We start from the raw sequence: 22833 nt of genomic DNA on the forward strand, positions 1-22833 counted from the left end.
CCTCAGTGGAGTCAAAGCAATCATATATCTTGATTACTGTACCATTTGGACCATTCTGTTCTTCCAGTTTGGAGACTGTTTTTTCTAGGAATATTTTTGAGAAAACCTATTTTTATTTTTATTATCTTGGAGAAAATAAGCTAAAGCAATGCTTCCCTGATGAGACAGGGATAAGACCTGCAAAGGACATACAGGTTAATGAATTTGGCATGTTTTCTTCATGTAATCACAGCACAGGCAGAATCATTTTCTTCCCATGCATTGGCTTTTCCTCTAAATGAATTTCAGTTCTATTCTCAATTGGGGTAATAGGTATGAGAAATTGCTGATTGAAAATTTGGATGTAAACTCTTGGCAAAATGAATACAATCCACAATTATATCTGCTCTTTAAATTAGTGAGACATTTGCATTCTTGGAAACCACTACTGAAAATCGGAAAATATTCATTGTTGCAGAACTGGTAACATCAGTTTAAAAAAGTTTCCAATGGGTAAAGTGAAAGGAAAGTTTGCCTGATTATATATAAGCAATAGGGGTATTTCCAGAGAATTTTTTTTTCTTGTTTTTTATCTGTGAAAACTTCCTTTGACAACATTTCCTTCTCCCAGGGTTACCTTGGCACAGATCTTACTAGATGTAAAGGTTATTCAGAAGTTCAGTAACCTTCAACACTTTTGTAGGTGATTTCATGGCTTCCATTTCACTGTATTTTCTCATGTTTTCTGATTTAACTTCATTCTTTGTGTAATATAGTTCAGCAGTCTACTCCAGAACGAGTTGTGAAAATAGGCTTGTTGGTTTGGATTCATCCTACTCTAAGTAGGAACCAAAGCTAGGAGCATAATTGCTCAAGGATTCATTTAGATTAAATGGAGACAGGCAAACATCTCCAGAAAAAGATTTTTAGGGGTTTTTTTCTGTTTTTCTTCTACAAGACATCTTATTTGGAAAAAAAATGTGGAATTGTGTTAAATTTTAACTTCTATGTGAGCTAAAATATTGAACTTGCATTTTTCTGTTCTTCCTTATTTGCTACTGCCTAATGGGGTTTTTTTGGGTGGGGTTTTTTGTTGCTTTGTGGTCTGATATTTGTGTGTGTGTGTGTAGCAAATACCTTTTAAGTAACAAGAAAATGTAGTTTCAAGCTTGACTTCATTTCTACTTTGGTCTGATGATTCTGACTTCATTGAGAACAAAACCAGGCTTCTACCTTTATTGTTCAAGGCTGCAACCCAAAACAGTATTATTTTTAACCTTCTGCTGAAAAATAAGGACTGACACCGGAGAAGAATTTGTGAGAAAAAAGTGTTCAAATATCTTTATTTCCATTGTTCAGAAAAGGGTTGTAGTGGAGTTTCAGGTAAAAATTGCTTTATGGTCATTAGCTGCAACTAGTTCAAGACTGTAGAAAATAGTTTATAGTGCTCCTTCAGTGCAAGTGATTTGTACTTATACAAGTGTTTAAAAGACCTGACTATAGTCACTGGACCTTTGTCATCAGTCCTGTGATGGAGGCTACCAATTACTGCGTAGTGGGTTCTGTACTGGAAAAATGGATCTGTAAGGAGAGTGATGCCTGTGGGATTATGTTACTTGGTCTTTCAAAAACAGCTTAGGTCAACAAACTTCTTTGATTCAATTTTTTATTAGATTTTGTGTATTTTTTAAAAAAGGGATGCATATGTAAGATATTTATCTATAAATAATCTGAAACAGAATTAAAGAAGAAAACCTGAAAGTTTTTTTTTTTTTTCCTTTTTCCCCTTTTATTTCCCCTCTCTATTTTTCCAGTAGGGTCCTCCTTTGTTTTCACTTTAATTCTCTCATCTCTTGAAGGAAGCATAATTTAGGGTGATTACGCATTAGATTAACTAGGATAGCCAGACCATCCACGTTTAATGAAGACCTGCTTTTATCCAATTTTACTGCTAAGGATTGCCAAGTGATTTGCTGGAGGTCAAGTTGTTAAGTGTTGCCTTCCATTTTAGAACCACCTTATTTATTAGCTCATTGCTGTAACAACTAGACCATATTGTTGCCAGTCTGCTTAGGCATACCGAAAACTGAGGGAAAACATATTACTATTTGATTGTCCTCATTACTAATTTCAACAGCACAACAGACTACAAAATTGGTTCACTTAATTTAAGAATATGTTAAATTCTGAAAATGACCTAACTTTTTTTTTCCCTGCAGTCTGTGTTTTGTACACACAAGCCATTGGAAACAAGGAATGGAGAGAGGTAAGATACTTATTCATAGATGTATAAAGGTTTTGAGTATGCTTAAGGCTAGTCATTTTCTGTAGCGAAGAGGGTGTGTCATAGCCTTTTAAATGCCATCCTGAACAATGGGAACCCTATGTAGCAGTGAACACTTAAAACCTAGTCACATTAATTTCAATTTCCTTGTCTGTATTGCACATTTCCACCAAAAGTAAAAACAAAAGTAGAGAGAATACATGACTTTCCTGTTTTACAGTCTCCCTGAGATAAATGAAATCAAACTTAGCTATCAATCTGGAGAAGGTTTGTGGCTATAAAGAGAAGAAGACAAACAGCACAAGATCTATGGAAGGATTTGGCTATGGTGATGGTCAGTGTCATCAAAACTAGTCTGTAGTTGTGGTGGAGATCTACTTTTCCTATGTAGTTTGGGAGAAGTTAGGTGCTGCTGAGTAGAGTATACACCAGGCAAGAAGGAAGCGAGTGTATTATACATAGGTTGGATTATGTCTTCTTAACCCATCAGTGTGAACAGTAGAGTGGTATGTCTTAAGAAACTAAATCAAGTACCTCTACACTGAGTATCTACAACAGATCAACATTTGTAGCTGGGAACTCTCTCCCTGTACTTGGTTATCTAATTTTTCTCCTTTATTCTTTGAAAGAGTTGACAGTGTTGGGGGAAGGGTGGTCATCTTTCTACCGATAAATGCACTATTTAGCTGCCTTACAGAGAGGATTGATGGAACTGTTTTTCAGTGTAGGTGCTCTGCTCTGTGGCCATTCATTCTAAGAACAGAACCATTAGAGGAATGAACTATCTTATAATTTTTCCCTGTAAAAGAGAGGAGGTCTGATGTTCTTGTTTTCAGAATGGATATTTTATGTGACTACTACTGTGTAAAAATTTCAGTGGAGGGGCCAGGAGCACAGGAACCAGACCTCTTCCCTTATATTTGGTGTCCTTGCCAGCTGGCTGGAGAAATGTGTTTTCTGCTTTCCTGAAACATGGTGGATGTGGGTTTTATACTTGTCGAGATGAGAGAATTTGTCTCCTGCTTGGAGAAAAGCTCATATAACTGGATGATGCGTGAAACATTGTACCTATTTCATTTGTAGTTTTCAGTTAAATTGCTGTGCTCTGTTCTGAGCTTTGTACTAGATGTCCTCTCAGTATACCTAGTGGATCACATCCCTCTGATGATTTGTGTGAAGAAATGTCAGTTTGGGGACCCTACATGGGAGTTCACCGATCTTAAATTGGCAGAAGCAATATATACATATGCAGAGTTCTAAACATCTGGGTAGCTAACTGAAAGCAGAGGAGTCTTCAGGCATTCAGTTGACTTAGGTGGCTTGGTGTGGTTTGGTAGTCAGGCCTAGATCATCACTAAAGCATTTGGGTCCTTTTCTGATCTAAGGTTAAGAGGATTTTGTCAGAAATTCTGGCTTTTATTGTTGTTTAAGGTTCATAAGTAATTTTGTGGAATTTTCATACTTCTCTGGTCTAACTGTTGAAATAAATATTAGCCATTTTTAATATCATACTTGTCCTGATGGTAAAATTGTAATATCATCACCTTACTTAGAAAATGTTCTGTGTGCATGTTTTGAGGTGATTTAGGAGATTGTTGATGGAAAGATTGCATCTGCTCTCAATTTTAACAGAGCCAAGTTTGTAATGGTTGAAGTGCATCACCACCGTATAGCTTTGTATTGTCTTCTGCCATTTTATCTCCTTGACCAAAGCAAAACCACCTGAATAGGGCAGTGTGCAACATTATTTCTTGTATTGTATCTTTGTTTTGGTTAGAGTATCTTGGTTAGGTGATGCACTTTGGCATGTGCTTATAGGATCATATGCCAGTTTGGGAACTGCAGGGGTTAAAACAGACTTTTGACATAGCAGTTTCTAGAAAATCTTACAGCTTTTTTTCTTTTAAGACATAATTATCTTGACTGTCAGGATAAGGTCCAGGTATAGGTATTTACAACTCAGTTGACTCTTTAAACTATTTATAGTTAATGGAAAAATACAACTTCCTGAGGGCAGTTCATCAGACCTAATTTAGGTGTCTGCATTAGATCAGATGAATCATTCTTTAGAAATGCCTCCAAGTGATGATCAAAAGCCTACACTTGACTGTCAGACGTAAAGTTCAGTGAGTGGAATCCCATTCCTAGTAGCTGTTATGACAATCAAAATTCAGAGGCTGGCATGATAGAGGGGCTGAGTCAGGATTGCATTTTATGTGTTGTGGTGTGTTATATTTATACCAGTGGTAAACAATAAGGTGGTAGGTAGAAGGTTAGTTGATATATACATTAGATGGGTAATCTCATATCTTTATTTTTGTGCTTTTTCTGCCTGCAGTGGTGAATGCACTAATAGTGGGTTTTTCAATAAAATTCTGTGTCCATTTTGTTGCATTTCAACACTTACTTAATATTTTACTAGCTTGTAGAGATGGAATTCACCTGGAACTGTTTGGAGAAGACAAAAATGAGACAAATAATAAACCCCTGATGATATATGTAGACAGCAAAGAATGTTGTTCAGTCATGGCAATACTTTCTTTTTGTTCCATATCCTTATAAGCATAGTTCTCTTCCTTCATTTGCCTAATTACTTTCTTTTGAACACTGCAGAAAATGCTTGGGGATCGTAAACACAGTAAATAATTTCATAATCTCCGTAATTTCCCTAGAACTATTGTAGTAGTGTGCTTTCCCCCCCCCCCCCTAAATTAAGCTATTCAGATGTATTCAATACAATAGTTAACCATTCATTCGATGAAGGGTACATGTTTTCTGGGCATTGACTCCCGTTTGCCTGTGGTGCAGATTCCCATGTTTTTACTCAGTTATTCTTGTCCACCAAATCATCAGCAAAGAATTAAAATATTTTATTCTCAATTCAGAAGGGTGGGTTTTTTCAAAACATTTTCCCTGCTTTCATTTACAGTGTGATCATCAGGTATTTCAGTTAATATAATAGGCAACAAATGCATCATCAGAATCTGAACTTTGGTTTTAAAATATTTACTTCTCCTTACTTTGTGAGGACACATTTGAAATATGGGTAACTATAATTTGGTTTTATCTACAGAAACCTTAAATAATATGTTTTAAGAATCTTAATTTCTTCATCTCAAAGAGGGTGCTAATTCTGAAAACGAGAGGGAACACTTCAAAGGTGGATCTTAAATAAATAATAGACGTTATGAAATACTCAACCAACTGCAGTTTTACTGACATTAGTCACCATCAGTAAGTGTTGAGGAACTGCTTATGGAGTGAAGCTCTGAGCCACTGGTCTATCTACTGTAAGGATGCATTGGATGCAAATAAATTTGTGTACCCGCCTGGGAGTCTGTTCTCTTACTGGTCCTCATCATGCTGATTTCCAGTTTCAGGAGCTGCCAAATGTTATTTTATATCCTCAGTAATTCCATTGTGTCTAAAATTGTTCATGGCTTCCTGTTCTTCAGGCCTTCCTGTTCATGAATTCTGTTCACTCTTTTTATTGGTTTTTTTTGTAAATCTGGAGTAAATATGCTGGAGACAAGAAAAAGTATCTTTTTTGACTGAGTCATCAAACAGAGAGAAAACAGGCAAAGTTGCAGTGGAATTCCAAGACAGCAAAGGTGACCAGTTTGTAGGGAAATTAAAAAATGCTGTCATGATCTTTGCCTAGTCCCTATACTGTGGTTCATCCACAGTAAAACTTCTCCTTTTATGTGCTCTCATTGCTTATTCAGCCATCCTAACTCTGTGTTGTCGGCTGTTACTTTTTTTCCTCATGTAGATATAGTGTTTCAGTCATCCATATGGAACTTCATCTGCTGTATTATTGTCTGATCACTCAGTATGAATAATGTTCTGCCAAGTCCTCATAGTTGCCTTTTATATATTTATACTGTTTAATTCTGTAAAAATCTATTTGTTTTGTAACTTTTTTCAGTCCTTGCTTCCTATCATTTAGGTATGTATGGTACTGCATGGGGTGCATCCATGGATATCCAAGTCCATAGGAAATCTTTTAAAGGAAGTCACGTTTCCTTTCAAAGGAAACAGTTAATGGAGAAAAGCCAAAGCACAGAAAAATGAGGAAACCTTTCTGAGTTTTATATACTTATGATTGTATAACCATCAGTTTAAAAAGGGTTATATAGAAATCACCATTACGTGTACATTCGGTATATAGATTTCATCTGAGTGTTTGCGTGCACATTAGAGAAACGTTGTGTTTTTTTCTGATAATAGCATTATTCTTTCTTTGGGACAAGCACACTGCAGAACGTTTTATGACTATGCTTTTTCTAGAGTGGGGTTGGCAGCTGTGAATTTTTTGTTTGTTTCCTTGTAGTTTCTGTAATTCTGCTTATATAAGACTATTATTCATCATTGTAACAGGCTCATTCTATTCATACTGCATTTCTTTCTCCACAATTCAAGTTTCTTATTTGTTCTGTTCACAGGTAGTGAAGCTAGATTATAATCCTCTTCTCAGAGTTTGTCTTTTGTTGTGTTTATATACCATTTTGTACAGTGAGCTTCTAACGGAGAGTGTTACCTGGAGCTTCCTAAACAATTTTCCAAAGCCATTAAGATCAGAGCCAAGAACCTAGTAACAGTTTAAGCCATTTTTTAGTTCTTTAGTTTCCTAGAATTGTGACAGAATACTAGGTTCTTTTCAAGATGTTTAAATGACAAAAGACTAGAGATAAAAATACTGAATTATTAGAAGATTAAATTACATATGCTACACTGAAAAAATAAAGCTCAAATTATTTTCCTAATGAAAGACTGAATTAAGGATAATTGTAATCAGCTATAAATATCAGTGCTAAGAACATAAATTTCGTAATAGAAAACATGTCTGTCTCAACAGAGATATAGAAGAATCCAAAAGACAGAAAAGGAAGTGAAATAAAAATCAGGCAGAAAACAATAACTTATTTTTCAGAATGGGGGGAATTACTTTTTGGAACAACTTCATTGTAATTGTGATAAAACACTGCAAATTTAAAAAAGAAAAACACAAAAAGAGAGCTCACTAGATGTTATTCTCAAGTTCACTCGTGGCCATAAAGTTGAAGCAAGAATTAATTTAGAGAATTAATATAGAAAGTGTTTAGCAGAGGGTTGGGTTAGACCCTCATCGTTAAATAGTTGCTTTGTGTTGTTGATACTGGACTTACCGAACTTGCTAGTCTTTTATAACTCTGAATTTAAAATTCAGGTTACAATTTTCTGTTAACCTTATAGCCCCTTTTAGCTGGATCACTAGATTGCGATGCTATACAATTTCAAATAGCTAAATACATTTTTAAAATCCCCTTCTACCAGGAGAGCTTGCATTATGAGGCAACAAAGACTGTCCGTCTCAGGAAATCCAGAAACGGGATTCTGTTCTTTATTTTCTTTCTTGAACATTTATTTTCTTTTACAGGGTTAAATTGATTCTGTTACATGCTGAATGACATTTCTCAAGGTATTTGCTTGTTGGCCATGTTAAGATTTCAGCTTTACACAACTGTTAGTGGGGGAAACCAGGCCATGTGGAGAACTAATTAATTAGCAGTTATGTTATTAGCCATAAGTGACTGGATTATAGAAATAACCTGTTCTGCTTAAAAAAGGCAATAGGTAATTGGGAAAACAGATTTAAAGAGACGATGCTTTGTTCAGCTGAAAAGTGTAGACTGGTGATTTTTAGAGGCTAGCATTTTAATGTCATCTATAAGATAAATTTTAATAGTAATTTTTCAGTTAAGTAATTAGTTTTTAATTTAATGTGAAGGAATAATTTGTTTAGCCCTTGGGGGGAAAAAGTAAACAGACCATAAAACTGAAGCCTCAATTAAAAAAAAGTAATTTGAAATAATTTAAAGTTAGCAGTGCCACTGAATTCAGTCTCTTGAGTTTTGTAACAATTTCGGTATAACTGATAGGAGATTAAGGTAGCAGTGTAATTGCTGTTCTGTTGGACTTTCTCTGGTCTCAGTGTGATTTCATCATAATCATTTTGCGTATTTATTGCGTATCATAGGGAAACACTCTTCCAGAATGAGTGATTAAGGAATGGGTCGCCCAGAGAGCTGTGCGGTCTCTGTGCTTGGACGTACTCAAAACCTGAATGGACAAACCTTATCTAGCTGATACTGCTTTGAGCAGGAAGGTGGAACTGGACAAACTCATGAAGTCCCTTCCAACCTCAAGTATTCTATGATTCTTATCTGTTTTTCTTAGCCATTAATCTTCTTTTCCTCTGAGTGGCTTTTCCAAAGTCAAGTGTATCCTCCTGTTGTGCAAACTGCCTTTACTATTTCAAGAAGGATCATACTGTCAGAAAATGATCTGTTTATGAAGGTGTCAAGACAGAGGTATTAGTGCCCCTAAATGGACTCTTTTGACAAGCTGTCCTCTGAGCTCGCTTATTTTGGGTTTGTGCCTCTCAATTTAGATGATGACTTTAGCAGCAGGAAGTCAACTTTCTTAGGCTGCAGCTCCCTGTGTTCTTTGTTTCTCTGTGTCTTCTGTGTATATAGAGGTAGAAGTCATATATGACTGAAGATCCTTTTACTCTCCTTTAAGCTCATCCTAAACTGAGGATTTAAAGAACTTTGGTAACCTTTCTTTTCCTGCCTGGTGGTTAAGGAGTCTCCCAGGACAATATGCTGCTTGAATCTGCACAGGCTGGGAGATATCTTTGTGGATATCTTTGTATTCTGATTTTATTGGATGTAGCATGAGAGACTACCAGGACTTAATACATGTTCTTTGCTTACTTGCTGTGCCAGTTACAATGCAATCATCCTTAGATCTTCTTTTTGAAGGCACAGAGTTCTTTGCTTCTGGAGTTAGGCCAGTGCTCATCAGCTTTCAGCACTAAGGGTAAATCTGTTCTTTATGCAGCTGACTCCAGTCTTTGAGAGAATTCGGACAGTTTGCTGTAAGAGCGCAAATGGAAGAAATAGGACACTTGAGGGGGGAAGAATAAATACACAGATGAGAGACATATTCCTGTTCAGAACTGCAAAATGGATGGTCCTTATGACCCCTTTGTTTTCATTTCTCATCCCTGGTCTGATGAACTGCTTTTTACTGGCTTGTGTCGGAGAGTGGCTTCTCATTTTCAGGGCATAACTTCAAACAGTGTTAAATTCTTAGTTACTGCTGCATATTTCATTTTATCAGCCATTCCAGCTTTCATTTTTTCCTGGCTTCAATATTGTTGAATGTTGTAAAGCATGCAGCTGACAGGGGAAGGTTTTATTTATAAATGTTGAGATTTATTTGACCTGGAAACTGGTTGCAGACTTTGAATGTATGTAAAATTTGAATGCTACTATTTAGAGGGGAGGGAAAGGCCCTTTAGCCCAGGCTAGTATTGCGGTCATACATATTTCCATAGAAATGCCAACTTTCTACCGCTGCTGTCATTTTCCATTGTTTAATACTTGGCCATAGTAGTCACTGGTGTTTGTTGAAGAGGGTGTTTTTTACAACACTCTGCCTGTCAAATTTATCCCAACGTTTCAGAGAATGCCTTCAATAACTTCTGAAGGCGCTAACTTTTTTCATCCAAAACAAACAGTAAGCATCAAACTATTTGTTCATGTTCTGGTCTGTTTCCAGGATCATGTGCATCCTCTGCTAGTCCTATCTTAAGAGGCTCAGAGACTATTTCATTTTGAATATCCCGTATCTTCATCACTCTGGAGATTTCTCCGGCCCATGTCTGTATAATGCTTATTCTTTTCTTAGCTATTGCTTTGACTTAGGAAAGCTGAAAAAATACAGTGATTGCTAATGAGAAAACTTGCTTTCTGAACAGTTGGTGCCTTAGGACGTATTCAGAAGCCTTCTTGTAGGGGATATCAAGGTTCCAGTGAGACCAGGAGAATCATTCCACCTAGGTTTTAAGAAATGATGTAAAGTCTTGGCAAAGGAGTATGCTAATGACACTATATATTAAATATTCTTTGCCTTTTTATTTGGAGATGGCATTGTTCAATGGGAAGATAGTTTTGCTTCTCTGTCTTTTATAGGAAGTGCTGGAATATGGACATCTCTGAATAAGACTGTCCCAACTGAACATCTCACAGCATAGCGAAAGTGAAGGTACCTAACAGGATTCAAGCACACTCTGTAAAGATGCAAGTCACCACTGTGTCACTTCTGAGGATTGTTCCTTTTCCTGAGACTTTATAGAGCTGTGTCTTGAAGATGTGTTAACTTCCGTTGAACATTTTATTGTACCTGAGACCTTTGGGAGGGTAGGTGCGTTTGCCAAGCACTCATCCTCTTAGATACAGGCCCACTTCTCCAGATGACCTCTGTGAATGAATGGTGCTTAGAGTCAGTCCCCTGCAGTTTGAATGTATGTCTGCACAGTCATTCAAAGGAGAAAAAAAAAAAGTTACTGATGCTAATGGAGTTTCTTTGAAGCACACAAATAATGTGGCTGGAGTTCTTTACCATTTTACTTTAGAAAGAATCAAGCAATGAAAGGAAATTGCTTAGTTTTGAGAGGAAGAGACAGTGGAGTATGCTCTGTTCTTTCATACCACACGTTTGTTAGGTATGCAGGGGCTGGGATAGGGAGGTTCCTGTTGGAGGCTGAGGGGTTCTGTGCAGGTTGTAGTGGTTAGATTCACATCTGTGATGTGAAAACAGTTTCAGGAAATACATCTCAAAAGCCTTCAATTACAAGAAGGTTTTTTCTTTCTTTATCCATGTTCATTGCTTTAGTTAAGTCCTGTCAATGCAGAGGTTGGCAGTCTTCGAGTCATTCGAAAGTCTGTACTCACAGATTGCAGTTTTGAGGACTCCTTAATAACAGTCTTTCACCGGACTGTCAAAAAGCTTTTCAGTAAGCTATATTCAGATATGTGTTGATATGCTCAATGTGTAGGACAAAATTAAATGATAATTCAATAATAACTCCTTTTTTGTTTTGTTTTCCGAGTGTCTTGAAAGGACAGCTAAAACAAAAAACAGCTAAAACAAAACCAAAATTGTCACATTATTATTTTATGATCATTTATATCTGTGATGTATATGAACAGAAGTCAACCAAAGTGGTATTTTGTTGTGTGTTTTTTTTTAAATTAAAATATTTTCAGCTTGATGAGAGCTGAGGCTCTTCCTGTAAACACCACGAAAGAACAGGCATTTTGCAGAAAACTCAGAGAGAGGAGAGATGAAGGGAGAGCTGAACTAAGGTGAAATAGGAGCTGGATAATGCAAAAATGATACACTTCTAATGATTGCATTCCCTAATATTTAAACCTATCTGAAATAAGCAATATATGTAAGCTTTTGCTTGATGTTGTAATTTTTTTTGAGGAACTGGTGGATTTTTACGTTACTGAATTTCCTCCCCAAATTCGGATTCTGATCTGGGTGCTGGTGTTTATAAAGTTTAGGTTATACGATACAGGCTGTGCACCACTCTTTATACTGAAGTATGAGGTCTTCTGCCAGTCTGTCTTCATCCACAGATAACTGATCTATTCATGTGAACAGTCATTTTCTTTCATGACATCTGTTTAAAAGATTTTTTTTACAGGCTGTCTTGTATCTCATATATTGCTGGTATTGACAGTCTACTTAATTAAACTTCATTATAGCATGTGGCTTAAACTTACAATTCTCTTTTACAGTTTGGAAGAACAGAAGTAATTGATAATACTTTAAATCCAGATTTTGTAAGAAAATTTATAATGGACTACTTCTTCGAAGAAAGAGAGAATCTGCGGTTTGATTTGTAAGTTAACAATCTTTGACTCTAATATTGCAGCCTCTGTAAACACATTAGGTTTCATCCAGCGTAAAATTAACTTGAGAAGAGGTAGTATCTATTGACATGGATTACGTTAATAAACATGATTAATTTAGCATTGCTACCTCAGAAATAAATATGTAACATATGAATGACTGAGTTTTAAAGAAATTGGCAGGTATTAATATACAGTCAAAGTATAATCTTCTTCACAACCATTACTTTTAGAAGATAGAAAGCTAAGGGTGTCAAAATGTTAAATATGGTGGCAGTATAGCTGATAAAACAGGTATGGGCATAGTGTCCAGAAAAAAATATTGTAGAAGTAGTACAGAGCCAAAACTTTCTTTACTAAAATAAATGCCAGTATTCATCTAAGTATACTAAATTTTAAGATTTTAGAATGAAAGCGGCTGTTCTAGAATTAGAGGGGTTTTGACTTTATTTCAGATGTACACATTTCATTCCACTGGTGAAATTGGTTTGGTTTTCACTTTGTTCTTTGGAAAATAGAATTGAGAGTCCAGTCACTACATCACCTTGCATGTCATTTGTTACATTTCACCTCAATCTTGTTATTTCAGTCTTTGTGATAATCAAGCTTGTCTTGTTTCATTGGTTATCATCCTCCCTTTTTTTTTTTTTCCCCCAGCAATTCTTCCTAATCTTGCCCTATGAGAGAGCACTTGAATAACCCTCACAGATAATTAAGGGAAAGCCATTCACTCAGTTTTGCAGTATAGTATGCATAGTGGCCACAGTTTTTCTTTAAGTGTCCTTTAAGTTGAACAATCCTTTTCCTTTTTTTTTGTTTCCTTTGCAAGATGTACTTTAGCTTAAGTTTTGTCAGTTCTTATTTTGTGTTCCTAAGATTTCTGCCTTCATGTGTATTTCTTTTAGTTTATTTGTTCTGAGAAATATTTAGGGGAATCATCTGTTAAGTTACTTACCAAATAAATATATCAAGAAAGACAATGTAGTCTGCCTTCCTATACTTTCTAATCCTGAAGACTGAGCTCTCCTGATATGTGTTATGGAGTTGTGACAAGTCATACTCAGGTGTTTACAGTAGTGGTAAGTTGTAAATTTATTGCTTCCCAATTTGAAGTTATGCTGCAAGTTTGCCTTGATATAGAAATTGCATTTATTGCATTTCTGTCTTGTAGACAGCAAAACAGATGAAGAAAGACTTCATAATTTGCCTAAAATCTCCTAGCAAGTTCATGGTAAATCCATTTTTAAATCTTCTAGGCTTTAGTGTCAATGTACCATTTACTTATCGAAGTAGTTGCTTTAAAGCAACTCTGACAGTCACTTGCTTTTTCTTTTTTTTTTTTTTTTTTTTTTCCCCTCCCCACCACCACCAGCCCACCCCCCACCCCCGCGTTTCTGGAATGGAAATCAATCTGTACATTAAGCAGGGCATAAAATAAATAGTGCAGTAGTCACATTAGTGGAGATTCTTACTGTAGCAGTAGAGGAAAAAGTATGATGGCTGTTAGATGTCTATTAGCAATGTTAATAAAATCAGGTGCTGATTTTGTTTTAAGTTGCCAGCAGGGTGTACTGAAGTGCTCTTGAATGGCAACATTTCCTGTATTGTGAAAACAAAAGAAAAAAACCCATGTCTTTTTATAGCATGCTATAATGCTTCCTAAGTTAACAAGTGTTGGAGGGATGAGTGAGGAAAAAAGTTCCGTTGTGTTCTATACACAGGTAACAGCTAGCTGTTTCCATCTAGACTAAAACTGTTTCGAGGAATGAGAGGAAATAACTCAATGCCAAGGTAGATTACAGAGTGCTTCTAGATGCCTAGGTACAAATTCTTTCATCTTCACCATGGAAGCCTGGTGCAGACTTCATTTTTTATTTTAGAAGTTGGGTTTAATGTCATTAGATCTGCTGAGTATAACTGTTGCCTGCTATTTAAAATAATTTTACAGAAGAGCTAGTCCCTTTGCAAAATAAAGGATTCTTCTCCAAGTGCAGGTAAAGCATTGCTGAAATAAAGACACAGTTGGGGCTGTGTAGGAATCTTGATTTGATGGCCTCTGGCTCCTCATAGGATGCGTGTATGTTGTGGGGAGGAGGCAGTGCAATAGAAGAGATGAGCAAAAGAAATGAACCAGAAAGAGAAAGCTAGGCTCACTTCTAGGCAAAGAAAGGAAAATCTGTAAAAAGCTTCTGGATAAGTGCTATTTGAATAGGACTTGGAACTGGAAGGGAAAATAGTTTCCTGTTTGATTCTTCATGTAGTCAGAGAAATGGACTCCTCTTTGTTTATTTTCAAAAAGTTGTAAATATCAAACATACTCCGTACTTATCAGAAAGACCTGACTGCTTTCTGCTGCAGTTCTGGATTACCTGGACACAAGTGTATTCTGAACTCAAAGCTGAATAACTGTTTTTAATGTTTGCCTGCAAATGACCATATAGCCATAATCTGTGAATTTATTTTAGAGTCTTATAACAGTGATAGATGAGAAATGAAATATTGTAGAACACAGAGTTAAAAATGTGACTCTTGTATAGCTACTCATGCATTAAAACGCTAAAGGAAAGAATAATCTTTAGAAAACTTTCTGGTTTAAATTCTTCAACAAAATTGTGTACTGCTATTGGCCAAAGTGTTATTTTTCAAAGAAACAAACTCCTGATATGATTCATACTTTTTGCAACAAAAAGAAAGTGGTGAGTATAGCTCTGATTTTTGGTGTTCTGATAAATGAGCATGAGCCCACTCCTAAATTGTAGTACAGCCCTCAATGTCTCAGGCCCCTTTCTGTTCATATTTGATTTTGCCAGTGAAGTTGTTTTCCTTGTGTAGCTAGTCCTCAGATCAAATTACCAGTTGTGTTTTTCTGTTCAGTTTCACCAGACAGTATGCAGCAATTTTTTTTTTTAAATAAACACTCAACCCTTATGTTAGTGATTTTTATAGTCATTCCTTTGTTTACAAATATGTTTCTAAAACTTTGACTGTTCTGCACCATATCCAGCTACGTTATGGTATTCCTGTCCTCCTGACTTGTGATATGGTCCAGAATGACAGAATGGTCAGGGCTGGAAGGGACCTCTGGAGATCATCTAGTCCAACCCCTGCTAAAGCCGGTTCACCCAGAGCAGGCTGCACAGTCACATCTGGGTGGGTTTTGAATGTCTCCAGAGGAGACTCCACAGCCTCTCTGGGTTCCAGTTCCAGTGCTCGGTCACCCTCAAAGTAAAAAATTTTTACCTTATATTCAGGTGGAACTTCCTCTGTTGCATTTTGTGCCCATTGCCCCCTTGTCCTGTCACTGGGCACCACTGAAGAGCCTGGCCCCGTCCTCTTGGCACCTGCCCTTAAGATAGTTGTATGCCTTGATAAGATCCACTCTCAACCTTCTCCAGGCTAAACAGTCCCAGCTCTCTCAGCCTTCCCTCAGAAGGGAGATGCTCCAGTTCCCTCATCCTCTTTGCAGCCCCACGCTGGCCCCTCTCCAGTAGTTCCCTGTCTCTCTGGAACTGGGGAGCCCAGCACTGGACACAGTGATACGTGATGCATCCCGTCAATCAGTTGTGGCAGCACAGCCACAGGGATAGCATAGCATGCAGTGGGAATGGAAACACACAGGGGAGGCTGAGGTGTGGGCACAGAGGATACTTTTTCAAATTAGTTACTGGTATGGAATCTGAGTGTAGGATTTGTTAAAAATATTACTGTGGATTATTTGATAAAGATGGAAGACTCTGAAAGTATAAAGATTAGAAATCCCCTGAGAAGTTCTTATATTAAGTTCTTTAATCTCTCTTGAATTCACAGAGTAATTTTTTTTTTTTTTTTAAATCTGACTGAAATATAGCAGAAGGGAAACAACAGCGTTTTCTAACAGGAGGAAGAACAAGATTATGATAAGCTGAAAAAAACAAGTCAAACTCTTGCTAAAAGCAATTTAACTTATTGTCAATTATTTCTACTTAATTAGTCAAATGACTGAAAAATTACCTAAGAAATTAATTTAGAAGTTAGTATGCTAAGATTAATTTTTAATTTTTGTTCTGGTTTTTGGCAGGTTTCATGGTTCAAACAGGAATATCAGAATAATTTCTCTTAGTAGCCTGCACTTTGTTGAAAAATATTTCATTTTAAATAGCTAGTGAACCATAACCCTGTAATCTGTGGTGATTCAATTTGCCTTCCTTACTGGTGAGACTTCCATTCATATATCTGATTGTGTAAATTTCACACACTGAAATAGGTGAAAAAAATTGTCTGGTTTTTGTTTCTTTACTTATCCTTAGATCTGTCATTTGGCAACTCTGATATAACATTCCTTTTTTTTTTTTTTTTTTCCAAGCTACGATGTTGACTCAAAGAGTCCTAACCTGTCAAAACATGTAAGTTTTCCTTGCTATTATACTTTCTTGTGCTGAAATATTTACACTTTTCTAAATATGTGTATTTTCTTTTGACTGTAAGTAATATCAGATACATAGAGACAAGTACAATGATTGTGCTGTGGTTAGTAATATACATAATGCTCATGAATATAATTTTAATGGGACATTCCTCCTGTAAAGGGCATATTTGAGCACACGTGTATACCTTTTCAGGTATGTGATATGCTGCCTTTTGTTGATACTTCTGGGTCCTAAAAATCTTAAAATATTTTGATTGTGTCCCAATTAATATTAGTAGAAACCTTTTATGCTTATGTCATCTTGAAGTGGAAGGGATTAAATAGTAACTGTAAAATTTAAATGTGTGAGAGTAGAATTCAGAGGGTTTTGAGTGAATTTTTAAAAATAAATACAGGGAGGCTTTGGTAAGAGAATTTTTAAGAATCTGGAGCAAAGGAAAAGAGAATAATGGAAGGAATGTTGTATGTGTGTGCTTCACTGTGAAGAGATAAGACTTTTAGCTGTTGATCTCCAGTTAAATCATCCCTGTAAAGATTTAAAGGCCTTGGCAAACTGTTCTCTATCTCTGTCATCATGGAAAGGTGTTCTGAATAACTGCAATGCTAGCTAGGAGGACGCAGAAAATAGAATCTTCCCTGAACTGTCTTTAACAAGAATAAAGCCTCATCCTGGGCTTCTGCCCAAGATTGTTTGCACTTCTGTAGTTACCACTTTGTCTGATATTATTGGTTTTTTTCCCCAAAACATACTACTTTGTATGAAAACCTGTTTTGTTTTTTTTTTTAAAAAAGGTAAGACACAAGATAAGTTAGTCATTATGGAAGTGCAAACAAAGATTATGCAAATATATAGCCTAGATTTCATTGATTACTGGAGCAAGAACGGAAGGTTTGAGTATCTTGCCGAGCCCATGGAAAAAAAAAAGGACAGAACGATGAGGAAACAAACCAATGTTCTTCTGAAGACTATTCAGGTAGATCTTGAATTACCTATGTGCCTGCTGCATTCTAATTGGTACAGGCTAAGCATACTCGGATGTGTTAGGCCCTGTTTTTTAAACAGTGCTAATTTCCGGAAATCTTCAGTTGTGGAGGGGAACTTTATTCTATAGACATTAACATTAATATCAGAAATACCCGTTTCCCTCCCTTGTCTTTAAGAGGAAATCTGTACAAGTCGGTGTAGACTTGGTATCTGTACTGAAGACATCCAAACTATGCCATATATTATGCATATGAAGAAGATGATGGCTCTGAGAACCCTGTGAAAGATGGTACCTAGAAATGTGTTTCTTAACTACAGCTATGCATTTGCATCTTTTCCTAAATGCTCAGGGTTGGTCTGGACTGTTCCTTTTGCTGCCAGGTTCCTGTGTCTCTTCCTGGTAGCTCTTAGGAATTTGGACAGTGAGTAAGTTGGACATGAGCAGAGCTTTGCTCGTATCCATGCTCTGGGAGCTTAGTGTTTCTGAAAAATGTCAAGCTAGTAGTATTTGCATAGCTAGATTCCTCATATGTTCAGTCATCTCATTTGGAATAAGATCTTCCCTGTTCCTAAAAATAGCTGTTGACCCATTCCTTTGGAAATACTGGGCAGCATCATTTAGTAGAAGAGTTTGTGGGATGGAAAAAGAGTCCTGAAGAATCTCAATTTCAGTGACTCAGTTTTGGCAAAAAATGGGAAGCAAGTGAAGCAAGTTCCGTAACAGATGTATGAAGTAACCAGACTAGACAATGCTGCCATTGTAGCTGGCTGTAATGATGTTCATAAAACTGGCTGCCTGAAATTAGACTTTTATGTTCATGGTAACTTCCTGATTTAAGAAAAAAAAAAAACCCAGAGTAATGAACAGTTGTCATTAATAACAGATTGTGGAACTAATAGGCATTAATCATAGATACTCCACCCCAAAGAAAAAAAAAACACAACCAAAACCCAAAAAAACCAGGAAAACTTGTGGAATACATGGTTTCGGTGCAGAAAATGGTATTATTTTAGAATATGTAGTGTCTGATGTTTTTGGAAATGAATGAGGAGCTGAGTGTTTTCAGATGAATTTTAGCCATTTAAAAAGACTTAGTCTTCATGGAAATAGTGTTGCAGTGTCAGATCAGTTAAAGAACATATTTCAAAAATTTATTTTTTGAAGGGTTATTTTCCTCTCGAGTGAGCTTCGTTCTCAGATCCAATTCACTATATGGACCCATAACTGACACAGCTCAGAGGTGAGAATGAGTGGCCTGGGCTGAGAGAAGAGTCAGAACTACTTGTACAGATATTCATTACTGCACACAGTATCATAAAGTTATGGTTTGCTGTGTTTAAGGAATTAAAGTGTCTCGATTCTCATTACTGTCTGTGAACAAACTACTGTTCTACAAATCTAACAAGCTACTGTTATGACTACTGCCAGTGATGCTGGAAGAACAGAGCTAGCAATGTCTTGTCACCTGCAAGATAGAGTTGGACTGCAGCATAACATTTTTTTCAATACACATACAACAGATTGATATTCCATTCATATCTTTATAATACTTGTATTACAGGGAGATGTGAAAATTACCTGATTTTTAGTTATACAGTTAAATTATAAAACAGGAAGATAAAGTCTGTTGTTAAAGTAATGTTTGTGTATAATTGTGAATCCAGGATGCTCATACAGATCCTGTGCAGTCTTGAATTTCTGCCAACAAAATTAACTTTCATGAAATTCATAAAATCCGTGTAGAATCTCTTAATAAAAGAGAAATTTATTAAAATGCTCTAACTAAAGAAGGTAAAGAAACAGTCATGTTTCTAATGCTTTTAAATTTTTACCATTTCAGTTTAATTTTTGTTGCTAAAAAAGATAACATAAAAATAGTGGAGTGCATTAGAATTACTTCTATAAATGCAACCCAGTGTTATTTGAAATATGTATTAGTGCCTGCTTTATGCTTCGTTATTGCATAATTATTATTAAGATGCAAAGTTCAGCAGAACGTGTTCTTACTATAGTGAATAGTCCAGATAAATGGGAAACCACATTTGTTTCAATGTGAAACATGAATTCTCAGGTTTTATGTTAATGCTTTTCAGGATTTTTTGGGACAAATGTTTTGTACGCTGGGAGAAATAGTTGGATCACAGGGGAGCAGACTGGAAAAATCAATTGTGTAAGTACGTCATTCTTGAACAGTGGGTAAATATATACTGCTTCATGAGGTGAGAGTTGTGGGTTTTTGCTGTGAGGTATCTTGATATACGACATTGACAGACATGGTCTCTAAGAGAGAACAGATTGTTAGGTACAACAGAAGCCTTTCTTTATAGACGATGGTAATTTAAGTTTCGATTTGGACAGTTAGGAAAGGAATTGACTCATCCAAAATTTTTGTCAGCCTCATTACATCCTGCATTAGAAGTAGTTTGAGTATACTAATTTTTAAAATATTTTTCCTTCTAGTTTGCCGATTAATACATCATAAATCTTTATTGCCTTTTGTTCAAGCATCAAGGAAGAAAATCCTCACTGTTTCAAATCCAAACATTCCTACTTATGTTTCTATTGTTGCCAAGAATACAATACCCAAACAATAAGGCAATCTGGAGTATTAAATATTTTCTATTTATCCTACTAAATGTATCAAAAACTTCCTTATGATCAGTGGATTTTTCTCCCACCAAGAGGATTTTGATGTTTGTGTACTGTTGTTCATAGGGGCGTACAGATTTTTAAAATATGAATTTTGATCAATTTTCATTTTCTATTCCTAAATAATGTTTGAATAATTGAAAATAGTTTACAATTTTTGTTTAAATGTATGCTAAAAAATCACATATGACATTAAAAGCAAATATTTAAAAGTATAGGTGGACATTTCACGTGATGGTAATATCTTTTGATTTGGAATTTTTGTGAGTTTTTTGTTTTGCTTTTAATAGTAATTGCACTGCAGAGAATGATCATGAATTTGATTACTCTGTCTGATGGAGTGTTTCTTGTCCTATTTTACTGGGTTCATTATGAGTTATGTGTACCAGGGTTGCTTCATTTATTTTTCTTCATCACTGATTTCTTTTTAAGGGCAGATGAAGTTCTCAGGCTTAGGAAGCTTTATATTACTGTGGGCCAAACTGTGGTTGAAAACACCATGTGGGGCGCATATTCTGACTTGTATTCAAATAATAAGAACCTGGATCTGGACAAACTACAATAATTTGCAAAACTCAGAATATATGTAGATATTATTTCAGCATAATTGCAAATACAAGAAAACTCCCTGATCAAGTTATATTAATGATGTGTTATTGATCTGGTGTAAAATTCTTAAGAAATATGTTTCTAGCTGTAAATTTTCTTTTCTATGTATATATTTGATGTAATTAAGCATTTCTGTTACACAGGTGACCCTTTTATATCTATCTTTAGTGGTTTATATGGTTTATACACTACTTTCCTTTTCATGTACATATCTTGTATCCTGTACCTGTCAACTATAAACTTAAATATTAGTTTAAGTAGTAGCTTTGAAATCCTGTGAAAAATCTCAGAAGTCAGTATTTCGCTATCAGTGTCCAACATACACCAATGGTAGTCTTTTCCCCTAGATTTTATTAGAGCCTTTTTTCTTGCTTATGTAAAGAAATTAATGTCACTGATAAAATATTTTTTAAAAAAATAATTTCTTTAGTTTGTATCAAATAGTGTGGTGATGTCGTGTGGAGGTAGCCCTAAACTGAAAACAGTGGCCAGCTTCAAGGAGACTCAAGTATGACAGCTATCACTTTATCTTTCAAGAACTTTGAAGCATTGAGCTGTCATGTTAAAACCTTCTCAATACTTGAACCCAATTCAGTTTTTACATTTTTACAATTCCAGCGCAAGCGTAAACTTGGAAAAGCATCTGAAGGTTTCCTATTTCCATGCCAAAAATAATTTCATGTTGTCTCGAGGTCTCGTTCTGGATGAAATAACAGTTCAGGACAGACCATTTAAATTGATAACTGAAAGACACTTTAAAGCAGGGGTCCTCAAACTTTTTAACCAGGGGGCCGGCGCGGATGAAGCGGCAGGCAGTAGTCTGTGGCTGCTTGGTTTCCCCCCCCAGCCCCCGGCGGGGGGGGTCTGTAAATACAGGGGGCCGGACTGAGGACCCTGGGGGGCCGTATCTGGCCCACGGGCCGTAGTTTGAGGACCCCTGATTTAAATTAAAACTATGTGATCTAATGGTCCTTATGAAATCATAATAGCTTTATTTTGAAGTAAAAGAAATATTTCCATTACAAAAACTATGGTAAACTTTAATTATATTTTAAGTTTAGAAAACATTTTAATGGGATTTAATCTTCTTGAATTTCTGAGACTTACACATACCTGAAACAAATCCTTTGAATCATAAACCTCAGGGGTTGGCTAGCACTGCTTTGCGGGGAGGCATTCCTGTAATTATGCCCTTCTAGTCCATTAGCCTTGACAAAATTCTGTCTGTAAATGTCTTCCAATCATTTGGGTTTTGTACGACGGAAAATTTAAGATATTCAGCAGGACTTGTTTATCATACAGCTCATGCTGACAAACTGAATAACACGAAAAAACTTGAAAAGTCTGCAAAGCATTTTCACTTAGCATTTCGTCAAAATAGGCCTTTGGTTTAGCTTCCCTAATTTACAGCCAACTGCAGATGTTTCAAATTGATTTGTAACAAGTGTAAGCTGTTAGTTCTCTTGCTGAATTTCATGAATGCTTGTGGTGGTTTGACTCTGGCTGGATGCCAGGTGCCCACCAAGCCGCTCTATTGTTTTTTTCCTTAGCTGGACAGGGGAGAGAAAAAGTATAATAAAAAACCTCATGGGTTGAGATAAGGATAGGGAGAGATCTTTCACCAATTACTGTCACAGGTAGAACAGACTCGACTTCAGGAAAAAAATCATTTAAGTGATTACAAGTCAGAGTAGGGAAATAAACCCAAAACTTAAAAATGCCTTCCCCCCACCTCTCCCTTCTTCTCAAGCTTAACTTTACTCCCAATTTGCTCTGCCTTCTCCCACCCCAGCAGTGCAGGGGAGCAGGGAATGGGAGCTGCAGTCAGTTCATCCCACATTGTTTCTGCTGCTGCTTCCCCCTCAGGGGGAGACTCCTCACACTCTTCCCCTGCTCCAGTGGGGGTGCTTCCCACGGGAAACAGTCCTCCGTGAACTTCTCCAATGTGAGTCCTTCCCATGGGCTGCAGCTCTTCACACACTGCTCCAGCGTGGGCCCTTTCCATGGGGTGCAGTCTTTCAGGAACAGCGTTCCATCCTGCGTCCCCCATGGGGTCACAAGTTCTGCCAGCACCTCTGCCCCAGCCTGGCTTCTCTGTATGGGTCCACGGGTCCTGCCAGGAGCCTGCTCCAGCATGGGCTTCCCATGGGGCCACAGCCTCTTTTGGAG

The 22833-nt window shown here is 36.6% G+C and overlaps 1 protein-coding gene across 5 annotated transcripts in view; it reads left to right on the forward strand.

The window, feature by feature from the left end:
- The window catches only part of CPNE8 (copine 8), a 110414-nt gene that overhangs the window by 16394 nt on the left and 71187 nt on the right, over nucleotides 1–22833 (forward strand). For 4 of the 5 annotated variants that reach the window (XM_056340089.1, XM_056340093.1, XM_056340091.1 and 1 more), the window contains exons 3-6: nucleotides 2199–2245; nucleotides 11902–12005; nucleotides 16358–16397; nucleotides 19500–19576. In XM_056340089.1, coding sequence (XP_056196064.1) covers nucleotides 2199–2245; nucleotides 11902–12005; nucleotides 16358–16397; nucleotides 19500–19576 — 268 coding nt within the window. Of the gene's footprint in view, nucleotides 1–2198; nucleotides 2246–10284; nucleotides 10358–11901; nucleotides 12006–16357; nucleotides 16398–19499; nucleotides 19577–22833 lie in introns of those variants that run through there. The other variant, XM_056340090.1, reaches the window with a different exon arrangement.

The sequence above is a fragment of the Falco biarmicus genome, chromosome 5 (assembly GCF_023638135.1).
Source record: "Falco biarmicus isolate bFalBia1 chromosome 5, bFalBia1.pri, whole genome shotgun sequence".
NCBI lineage: Eukaryota > Metazoa > Chordata > Aves > Falconiformes > Falconidae > Falco > Falco biarmicus.